We start from the raw sequence: 11,891 nt of genomic DNA, 5'->3' as shown, positions 1-11,891 counted from the left end.
ATTGAATATCAACCATGGAATGAAATTGATTTTTCAAAAAATATTATTTTATAGAAAATATTAATATTTTGATAAGTGTTATTTTACAATATTAAGTTATCAAATATTAATTATTAGGAATTCAACTATATATTACACAAGAAAAAAAAGTGAAAATGAAAGAAATGTTAAATTATAAACAATCGTGTAATTTAATAGTATCTCCTCACTTTCTAAAGTAAAAAGTATGAGAGTTTAAATTTTTATAAGTGTAAAAAGTGGATATTTGAATACATTTCTTACCTTGAAAAAAAAAAATTTGAAAGAAAATTAAAAATAAAATTAATTTGAATAAATTAAAATTTTATTTAAATTCAAGATTGAATTTAAATCATTTGATCCTTCCAAATATAGTTAAGTAATTTGAATTTGTGATTCAAATAAAAAAATCCTAATAAACAAGGGCCTATAATATCAACCGAAGAAGTGGAGGGGCCATTGAAAATAAAGAGAAAGCAATTTCCCAAGAAGAAACAAAAAGAAAATTTTTCTACTCGCCTCTATATACAAATATAATATACTCGCTTTGTAGTAGCTCTGCAACACCGAATCATGATTCACCGATAACTCGAACGTAGCGGAACAGATCTAAATTATCTAACGCACAGAAGAGCGAGTACTTATTGACGTAAACGAGCTGCGAGTACGAAAGTACTTGCAAATTCAATAGCAAGACAGTCGTCAATTTAGGAAGCAAATTGATGCAAATTTTCTGCAGAAACACTCACAATTTCTTTTTTCTCTCTTCAACCCTCGTTTCTATTTTCTTCGGACAAAAGCATAATTTTCCATTTCTCTCTCTTTTCATTTCCCTCTCCTTTTCTTTTTTCCTCATCTTTGGAGGGAAAAACCTCCAAACACTCAAAACCATTCTCCCTCCGTCTCTCAAATTCAATCGCTGGTAAAACCCTAGAATTTCGTTTTTCCCACACTTCACTACTTCTCTGTTTACTATCTCTTTCACTTCAATGGCTGAATTAACTGTTTTTATCACTTGCAGGAACTTGTAGTAGCTTCGTTTGGTGACTTTCTCTTGCTGATTTGGTCTCAGGTGCGGTACTTTGAACTCATTTTAAGCTTAAATTTGTTGTTATTTGATTGAACTTCATGGTTTGTTACCTACGGTTTTAGGGTTTTGGCTAGTTCTACGAGCACGAGAGTATCGTGAATCAATCATAGTTCTTACTTGTTATCTGGTTATCTATTATCTGTGTTTGAAGTTTTTTGTACTTCGTTTTTGTTGTTTGTGTGATACAACGGCTGAATCTTCGTGCAAAGAGTAAAACTTATATTTTTGAGAAAAATCTTGATTATAGAAGAATTTGATGATGTTTAACCATAGTAAACAACAAATTAGATACATTTCAGAAACTAATAATTATTACAAAAATATTACTTACCCAAAAAAATATACGTAGTATATATTATTATTCCAAAAGTGTTTCTATAATTTTATGTTTTACATTAATTTTTTGAAGCGTACAAAATTAAGGGACATGAAATTTGGGCTCCACAAAAAAGAAAAAAGAAAGAAAGAAAGCCTCTGACACTTCACTTCTTGAATGTGAATATTGAAGGAAGTGGAGTGGCAGAATGTTTTTTAGAGTGCTAATATCATTTCCCAAAATTAATTGAATATATACATATAATATGGTAGGTGATGGTATCTGAAATTTATCATCTACTCTATTATCTGTCATTCTGTCCTGAATACTTTTATGATCCATATGACTCGAATCTATAAATTTAATTTTAAGTGTTAATTGAATGGTTAAAAGTTGATAAATAGAAGCATACATTGAAATCATAGTATGAAAAATCATAATTTTTGGAAAGAGAAAAATAAATAAATATAATATCAATATGAGGAATCTGGGTCCATCACTGATTTTGAAACTCTCTGCTTTATGAATTTTTATATTGAAGTAAAACAACCAACACAAAACAATTTAATACAAAAGGAAAAATTTAATCGTGCCACTGTGGACATATTAAAGATAAGAGAGACATCTGTATAATGAGCAAATTGTTTGCTCATTGAACAATTCACTTGCTCTTACTTGATTTTTCTATTTGGCTCGAGCAAATATCTTTTGAAGAAAAAAATATAGAGTTCCCAATCAAAATTAAAATAATCACCTAGAAAAGTTTTTTGGATCAAGTTTATTTATTTATTAATTTTGATAAGTCGCAGACATGTTTGGGTATAACAGTTCTTTTTCCAACAAAGTAAACAATAAGATCTGATTAAAAAAGAATGTAATTTTCAGACGAGGCCTGAGTGATGGACTTGGGCAAAGGCATTGTATCATAATGGTTGTAAGTATTAAATGTTTTAGGGGTACATTTCTTGCCATTCATAAGTAGAGAAAGGTGGGTGGTTTAGGATTGGAATACGAAATCTGTATCATTTGTACAAAATAGAAATGAAGAGCCAGAAGTTTCTAATTCCAATGTATTTAATGATCTTGCAAAGTAAATTGTTTTTTTTTGACCTGATTTTTACACCATTTTTTGTTCTAGCAATGTAAAAATAAGATCTAATAAAAAGAGATGCAATTATTGGATGAAGGATCGAGGGCAAAGCCATTGCAGTCTCTCAGTATGTTTCTTGGTACGTTTTAAATGGTACCATTTCCTGACAGAAGTACTAATGTTTAGCAGGTATACTATTGTGAAAATCATGGAAGTGATTTCCAACGCAACAATAAACTTCTGATACCAAAAAATGTAGTCAACAAGAACAAAAAGCTTGAATCAGTAGCATTGTAAAGATATCACTATAAACAATGGATCAGTTATTTGTCTTATTTGAATATAATATAAATTATAAACATGATATTTCAGAAAATACAGAACTTTTTGTCTTTTACCCACATTTTTCCTGAACAGATGCTATGGTCGTCTACTCAAATCCTATTTGCTCAAAATAATTAGGAGATTGCATAGGAAGTATCATTCATTCTGAATGATGTTTGGAAAGGAAGAATTTTGATGTTTGTAGAAATTTGTGGTGCTGGAAAATGCTCTTTCTTTTGCAACAAGAATGGTGAAGCTTAAAATTAGAAAATAAAATAAAATAATAGCTTGAAGGAATTAGTGAGGGTAGTGTGGTACACTGGTATTGTTTATAGATATTGCATCTACAAGCCTCACTGCAATTGCGGAAGTAATATATCATTAAGATAAAAGTTCTCTCAGATATACCATTGACTTGCTACTCTTGATTTTCTTAGTTGTCTGCTTAGGAATCTGTTTAACACTTTTATTTTTTTATTACTTGCTTGCATCAGAAGTATTTCCCTCCAATTGTGATTTATTGTGCTTCCTTTGTCTATTATCCAGAGATTTAGGATTAGAATCACTGATTGGCTGTTTGGGAAATGCAGAAGCCTAACTAGTCATGTGTACACTGGCTGGTTTATTTTTATTTTTATGTGTTTGGTAAATACCAACTAAAGATATGGAAGTTCAAAAGAGCAGGATTCCATTGCAATTTTCTGTTCTTTCTCAAACCAGTTAATATTGGTTTTGAACCATACAGCAAAAAGAATATGGAGTGGGCATGTCCCCTTCTTGAAGTATGCATATAGCCCCTAACTTGAGTCATGTCTGGAAATTGCTATATGGGGCTAGTGGAAGATGAGTTTTGCAAGCTTTGATCATTGACAGGGAATAGTTTAGTATTATTTAGTGCTTGAGCCATATGTGTTATTGAGTTATTATGTACTTCATGCCAAACTTCAGATTGGAATTCTTTTGCAGATGATACTGATTTTCATTTTATGTCAGCGGCCATTTCTGTGTATGGTCATGTTTTATATGTAGACCTCTCTGTATGTTTGTTCATTTTAATTTCTGATGATGGTTATTCGTTTCTTCTGTAATGCATTGAGCTTGTTGACTTATTGTTGACCAGTTTGATATTTACCTTTGCAGGATACAAGTTGATGGTTTTTATCAAATACTGCAATCCAGTTATATATTGTTTCCTATTTAGAAGTTTCAACTTGTATTCTTTTATAAATGTAAGACTGGTCAGTTGGATAATTTAATGTTCTTCTGATAGCTGTCATCCAGTCAAAAATATATTTAGAAGAGATCCTTCAGGGAGGGGAATTTTTATTTTAATTTTTTATTAATCTACTAAAGTGGACTAGCTAATTAGTATTTCAAGACTTGGACATTCTTCTCCAAGTTGGAAATGCAAACAAGGAAAAAAGTTACTGCAAGAAATTCTGCTCGAGAGCTTGCCAGTCCAAGGGTTTCTAGGCATCAGAAAAGGATAACCGAAAATGTGCAAGTTGCAGAAAAGAAAGCTATAGAGCTGATCACATCTTCTGCTAGAAAGCAAAAAATTGGTAAGTTGCTCTGCTCTCTTACACTCATTAGTCTATATTATGGTTGTGAGAACAGTTCCTTCTTGGTTTTGGTTCATGTTCAGAACCAGGAGATTCTTTATTCTGAATCTTTCTAATTTAGTGTCTCTATGTGTTTTTTTTCTTCCCCTTAGAAGGGGAAAAGGGAGGGGGGGTCAGGGCAGAAAGATGCCATTAATAACTTTTAGTATATTGCAGTGCTTAGGATCTAAAGTAAATCAAGACATGCATGGCAAACATCTTGTCTGACCCGGAACAACATCCCTCCTCTCCATCCTTGGTCTTATCTTGTGTGTGCAATAGTTCTTCTCAGTGCTGTGCCTCTTAGTGTATTGCATATTGGCAGATACAATTAAATTATTTATTAAGGCTTTAGGATTTTCTTATACTCTTATGTTTTTCTTTCTTTATGCGTGTTAGACATCAGTTCTAGTAATAAAATATGGATGATGCCATACTTCAAACTTTGTTCTAAGTCCTGGTAGGAGTTTTAACATCGTTTCATTGTGTAATTGGTTGATTACCGAAATCTGACATGTTCCAGTCCAAATTGGAAGTTACTTCCTTATCACCTGCATATTGACATTTTTCCCCCTAGTTGATACTCACAAGTCACAACCCAATCCCCCCTCTCAAGGAATTGTTTGCATTCAAGAGGAGCCGAACCTTAGACCTGATGCTTCCTGAGGCACCAGGACCAAGCGCTTACCCACTTGAGCCAACCCCTTGGGTAGGGATGGCAAAATCCCCATACCCGGTGGGTCCCCGCACCACCCCGCCCCTGTTATGGCGGGTTTGGGGATCCATTTATGTAAATGGGAAGGAGATGGAGATTGTATTTGAAACCCCGGCGGGGGACGGAGCGGGGCCGGGGGAGGGTAACCCCGCCCCTCCCCGCCCCGTTTATAGTGCATTTTTACAAAACTGCCCTTACATGTTACAAAATATTACTAAATTACATAAGTATATATGTAATATATTCACTTCTGAAACCTTAGATCTATTCCCTCGCAGCATAGTCGTCGTTGGAAGAATGTTATTTGTTTTGATTGATCATGTTAAAAATTTCCAGACTATTCCAAAAAATGTTATATGTGGTTTTGCTATAAGTTTGATCGGGTTGAAATGATATGTTTTAAATTGTTATAATTGTGCTGAAGCTTTATTAAATTATTAAGTTGAAAAATATTATAGTTGTGTTAATTTTGTTGATGGTGAATTGGAATTTTTAAAAAGTTATGCGGGGCGGGGACGGGGGCTAATGTGGTGGGGCGGGGCGGGGCGGGGACGGGGGAGGGAGTTGAAATTTAAACGGGTATGGGGGTGGGGATGGGGGTAAAAAATTTGACCGGGGATGGGGATGGGGAATGAGATCCTGGCCCCACCCCGCCCCATTGCCATTCCTACCCTTGGGGTTATATTGGGCCATTTTGCAGGCTAAGTTTTTTTTAAAAGTTGGTGGTTGATATAATCATTAAAATCATTATTACCTTGTGTAGCTCCTGCCTACATGTGGGTGTTGGGAGGGGATGAATATAGACAGACCTAACTTTGGGTATTTTTTATTACAAAGTGACTGCTCTCAGATTCGAACCATGTACTTACGCTTGATAGTGCAAGCTGTTATGCTTGCACTAATCAATATTTCCCGGATGACATGACTATTCCTGTTCGTAATTGTGATCTAATTTAGTAATTTCGTGTTGATATGCTTGTCTATTCTTATTTCTCTATTACACTCATGTTGCGTTGGGAGCACCAAATCAGTACCTTGGATTTGGAATTGGAGAAAACTTAGTACAAAGTTTGAGCTAAATTTTTCCCAATTCCAAGCCATCGATTTGGTGCTCCCAAACATAGCATCAGGGTATTGTGTTGTGACATGGATATCACAGTACTGCCTTAAAATAATTCAGGTTTTTAACTAATAACCTAAATACATTAGATTTATAGCGAGGAATGTGTTTACTTTAATTAATTGTTTCTATAAGATTAGTTTAGCATGATTCTTTCTTGTATTTTTTTGCTTAACTTAATCTTGTCCAAGAAATTGTTGGATCCTGCTATTTAACCTTTTGTATAATCACAAAGGGATTCATATAAATGTTTATTCCTGCTTTAACTTTCAGCTGGCACTCATCCAAAGAAAAGTGTGGAGCATGTTGCTGCAACAAATTTGAATACTAGATTTGGATTGGTGGATGATGATGCTTCCGCTGCTTGTTTGGGTGCCGAGACTCATGACACAATTAGTGGCCATATAATGAACCATGAGGTAATTGTTCATACATTTTTTTTCTTTTTGATTGACAAGTCACTGAAAAGCGTCAAAGGGGGACAAAAATATATTTGTAAAGATAAAGATACAGTAAGATTGTAGTTGTTGTATGCATTATAATAATCTTTTCAATATTTGTCGAGCTTCATTGTGCAACTCTTAGAATTGAAATTGAAAAAAATAATTGAAGTTATATTGTTGAAATGCATAACAGTTTTAATATACATTTTCTTAGCAGTGTCTATATTTCTATCCTATATTTTAAGATTTTTTTATTTGGCCTATCTGTGTCTGTGTTACTCTGGTCATGCTATCAAGGTAAGATGCTATGTTGTTAAGATGCAAGATGACCAAATTTAATTGAAATGAGATTGTTGAGATGGTTAAGTGGCAAGATATGGAAGAATGGAATAAAAAATGACCTGTGCGGTTTTTTTGGTGGCGCCAATTGGGGAAAAGATAGAGAACATTGGTCTAGATAGTTTCATCATGTGCAAAGAAAACGAGTGACCTCAATTTTAAGGAATGTTATAGTTCAGGTTGAAGGTGTTATAAGGAGTGTGGAAGAAGCTTGAATGATGCAGGGATGGCGTACTGGAATATGAGAAAAGGATTGGGTGCTATTGCCATTTATATGAATGTGAGATAATATAACATACATAGAGCAGAATAACCTGATATATCTGTAGCAGAACCATTCTTAGCTGGGATAAGGCCTTTCTAATTAGCACATTTTCCTTTTATGTTCCATGGTGGTTGTCCTTTCTGAAATATTAATCAGTTTAATTTGACTTGAAGGCTCATAATGTGTTCCACTTTGTTGATACCACTTTGTTACATTGCAAATTAAGGATGGATAAAAAATCTCCTAGTTTGTTGAAAATCAAGGCATATAGAATGATGAAGTCAAGTGTTTCTGACTTCATTTAGAGGAACCTAAACTTACTTGAAGGAGTTATGATCCTTGCAAGGATTCTATTGGTATGGGGGAAGACCAAACTTTATACCGCATATCATGATTAGAAAGCTTGTTAATGTCTTTTAAATCTATTATTCGGTAAACCTGCATGCCGATCAATTAAGTTGTGTTTGCTTCCTACTATCTGATTTTTCTTGGGCAAAGTAATCTAATTAAGATCTACACTCATCTGCACTTCGCATAACTCAATCAGCCACACTTGATTGCAATCTGTCAGGAGTCATGACATTAATTAAGCCTCATTGTGTAAATTTAGAATCATGACATGAGGTCGCGAATATAAGAATTTTTGGAAATGTTAATGTTGGACAAACTAATTTTCCTTTATATGTTCAAGACTGTTTGTAATTGTTTTTTTTTTCATATTGCAGGGGTGTGATGATGGAACTGCCCATCACGTGTTAGAAACTATATTTTCTCCTTCCTTTCACATTTCTAAAACAGTAGGAGGGGAAATTGCAAACGGAGGTAGATAATGAAGTTGATGTTTTTCAAATGATGTGGTTTTGTTTCTCAGCCACTCCCAGTGAGATATGTAGTTGAATTTCTGTATTACTTATTGTATTTATGTTTGCTTCCATTATTTCCCAGTTGATTTCATCAAATTCTTCCAGAGCAGTGACCAGTATTTTCAGTATTGTGGAAAAGAGAACTTACAGGTTGATATGCTAAACTGTCATGTTACACAAGAAGATAATTCCTCTTTGGACACGACTTCAATGAATATGACACATCCTGGTAATATGGAAGTGGATGCAATTAATTCATCTACTATTTAAAAAGGTAGAAATTTGGTTGGGTTCTTTCCTTAGTTTTGAATGCTTTGAACTCATATTGTAAAGCAGATTTTGGAGCCGGCTTGTCATCTGAAGTTCCCACTATATACCTTTCCATGAAGAACTCAAAACTGGAATGCATTGATGAACATGGTCAAGATCACATGTCAACACAAGTTTGTGCGGAGGAAGATGAATACGAACAATTTGATGACTTTGATCCATACTTATTCATAAAGAATTTGCCGGCTTTGTCATCGGTTGTCCCAACTTTTCGGCCCATGCTGCTACCTAAACAGACGCGGAGTTGCCCTCCTACTACTCTTGTTTTGGACTTGGATGGTACGAATATATGACCTAGTGTACTAGCCATGCATCAATTTTATATTGGTTGATTAAATTGACTTGAGTAATGATTTTAAAAATATGGATACTTTCTCCGTTGTTCGTTCTTTTGGTCTTTTGTGGCATGTTGCCTACCTCTTGTTTTCAACTGTACCCATAAACCGAATCCTGTTTGACGCTACTTCTCTCTATAACATATATATGATATATAAATTATATATCATATATATATGTATACATATATCTATATATATTAGGTGCATAACAAAAAGGTTCAATCTGAGAACCTAAACTAAGACCACTTTGGTCCTGCATCCAGTAAATGTAGAATGGAGTGAATTCAGTTTGGTCATGGTTCTGGATGTCAGGTAAACCAACTAACCCAAGGACTGATAGAAGCTCTGTTATGCATCAGATAACTTAGGAGTGAAACATGTTTCCTGACACTTCATAAAATGACTCCTTACTTTGTCATGGCACATGTTGTGAGGAACTTGTTTCTTGGCTTGTTCTTTGGGTCTCTTTATCCCATCATATGGTCACTACTTGGCATATAATGCCCATATTAAGAATTCCAAGAGCCAAATTTTCTGTTCTATGATGTAAGCTGGCATATTCACAGTATGATCAGTTGTGTATTATTATTTTAAAAATTTTATTTTAGTAAAACTGAGTTGTGGACTGAACTAACTATCCATTTTGGTTTGGAACTGACTGATCTTGGTCAGTTCAATTTTGGTTTTGGTGCCAAGTGCCAACCCAAACCAGACTGTCAATGTGCACCTTTTCTCTCGCATATATATTTATATGTGTATACACACACATATAAATTCAGTGCATGCATTTTCAAAATTTTTCAGCTTTTGTAGTCCTGATGAGAACTTGATATTTGTTTACACTTCCAACTGCTGAATGCTATGATGGTAATTGTGCTGCTGTTATTGTTCATGCATTTCGAGCTATGTATCCTAATATATATATATATATATATATTGATTATATATTTTGGAAATTATCACAGGTGTAAACTTAAGTCTTAATACTCTCCACTTTAGTAGGGAATTGGAGGACATAGCAGCATTACTGGTTCTTGATCTCCACATCACAATTTAGTTTGAAACTGAAATTCAAAACTAGTGCTCATGATACATGCATAAATATGATTTATATATGTGTATGTGTATAATGTAAAAAAAGCGTGCGATAATTTTATTAGCTAACCTTGTCTTGTGGTTTATTATACTTGTTTAATATTATGGAGTTGCTCTGATATCTATATGTGGATGCTTCTCAGATATTGATATAAATATAGCCTATAGAATCATTGAGAGTGACTTCTATTATTTGACAGAGACCTTAGTGCACTCTACATTAGAACCCTGTGATGATTCAGATTTCACCTTTCCTGTGAATTATAACATGGAGGAGCATACGGTCTACGTTCGATGTCGTCCTTATCTCAAAGATTTCATGGAGAGGGTTGCCGGCCTTTTTGAGATTATTGTATTTACTGCCAGTCAAAGCATTTATGCCGAGCAACTTCTCAATTTGCTAGATCCAAAGAGGAGGATATTTCGGCATCGTGTTTATCGCGAGTCCTGTGTTTTTGTGGAGGGGAATTACCTCAAGGATCTGTCAGTTCTTGGCCGTGACTTAGCACGAGTCATTATAATTGATAATTCTCCACAGGTATCTTTGCATGAATTCTCTCTTTTACACATATTTAGAAGTGTGCTTTGTTATTGGAATCTCTTGTTTTAATTTTATTCTGTCTACATTGCTGGTCTGTCCCACTATTTGACTCGTATTAGACTGAGTTGGTAGTACTTCTACAACATGGTGATTTATGACCATGTATATGAGCTTATGAATGATTTATATGCAATTGATGGTAAAAGGCATGAATTTCAGTGGAAGCTGCCTACTTTGCTTTTTAGTATAAGTTAATATAGGATGCATGGAAGATATCATTACGGACTGACCCTTCCCTTCTAGTCAGTTGCTTAATTTTCCTTCTCTGGTGTTCAACCACCCATTCAATTATTCTTATCATAAAGACAGCCTTGGCGAATTTTATGGTAGTGTGTGCTTGCTGATTTTGGATGGCCCTTTCAGCAGATGGACTGGCACCCCTTGAACAGTATGGTTGATCAGGTTTAACTACGATAAAATAGTTAAACAATTGATGCCATCACAACATTGTATGGATTGTCTGAACAAGATGATGAAATATTCAATATCAATAGTCTTTTATCATGATATGGTTACATCTGTTCGCTTGTGTTCACTGAAGTATGAAAAGCTTTTAGTTTTTTTTTCCTTTTTCTAACAATGTTGGTTCTATTTTTAGGCGTTTGGGTTCCAAGTGGACAATGGAATACCAATTGAGAGCTGGTTTGAGGACCGTTCTGATCAAGAATTGCTTTTATTGCTTCCATTTCTGGAGAGCTTAGTTGGAGTTGAAGATGTTCGGCCACTGATTGCAAAGAAGTTCAACCTTGGAGAAAAAATTGCTGCAGCTGTTTGCCCTTTGAACTCTAATACAGGAAATCCTTTTCAAAGATGACTTTGCGATGCGAGTTCTACAGTTCCTGAGAAATGCAAATTGCCTTTGCTTGTGTTTTAGACTTTACTTTTTGGGAGGGATGTCATTATCTTGGTTGAGAAATTGTTCACAAGACTGATTTGGGGTTATAACAGTTTTAAGTTTTGGGGCAAAAGATGATTGCAGGTGTATTCAATAATAATTGTTTAAACCTTTTCTGAGAAAATGGTTCACTAGAACACATGATATGTAAATCTCTGAACTAGGTTATCTTGGGAATCAAAATTCTATTGTTCCTGGCATATGATTTTGGTTATCCATGATCTTCTTTGTCATCTACAAATATAATTTGTAGTTGTGTAAGTGTCACTGGCTGCAGTTATTTCTTTTGCTTGTGGATTAAGTGTGTCTGTGTTTTTTTTGTTTTTGTTTTAAATTCAAAGGGTTAACTTTATTCTCTTATTTCCTTTTTAGTCTTGTAACTCATCCATCCAACACACAAAATTGCGCAGGGACATGATGTCGTAACTGCAATTTGAAATTCTTAAAT

General features: G+C 34.4%; 1 protein-coding gene across 3 annotated transcripts; it reads left to right on the top strand.

Moving 5' to 3' along the window:
- Nucleotides 1-719: 719 nt before the first annotated feature.
- Nucleotides 720-11,643, top strand: LOC132276215 (uncharacterized). 3 transcript variants are annotated; one of them, XM_059777551.1, is made up of 10 exons: nt 720-940; nt 1,040-1,090; nt 2,563-2,653; nt 3,979-4,400; nt 6,548-6,693; nt 8,047-8,143; nt 8,267-8,413; nt 8,518-8,793; nt 10,148-10,485; nt 11,147-11,643. In XM_059777551.1, the coding sequence occupies exons 4-10, from the start codon at nt 4,244-4,246 to the stop codon at nt 11,360-11,362; spliced, it is 1,377 nt and encodes a 458-aa protein (XP_059633534.1). In that variant the 5' UTR covers nt 720-940; nt 1,040-1,090; nt 2,563-2,653; nt 3,979-4,243; the 3' UTR covers nt 11,363-11,643. The 3 variants fall into 3 exon arrangements, with proteins under 3 accessions (XP_059633534.1, XP_059633533.1, XP_059633535.1); XM_059777550.1 differs by lacking the exon at nt 2,563-2,653; XM_059777552.1 differs by lacking the exon at nt 2,563-2,653 and having other exon boundaries at nt 725-940; nt 8,521-8,793.
- Nucleotides 11,644-11,891: the final 248 nt, after the last annotated feature.

This window comes from Cornus florida, unplaced genomic scaffold (assembly GCF_030987335.1).
Source record: "Cornus florida cultivar Cherokee Brave unplaced genomic scaffold, ASM3098733v1 CherokeeBrave_3.0.0_Hap2_Chr10, whole genome shotgun sequence".
Taxonomy (NCBI): domain Eukaryota; kingdom Viridiplantae; phylum Streptophyta; class Magnoliopsida; order Cornales; family Cornaceae; genus Cornus; species Cornus florida.
Note: the sequence above shows the minus strand (reverse complement) of the source record. Positions and strands in the feature narration are given on the sequence as shown.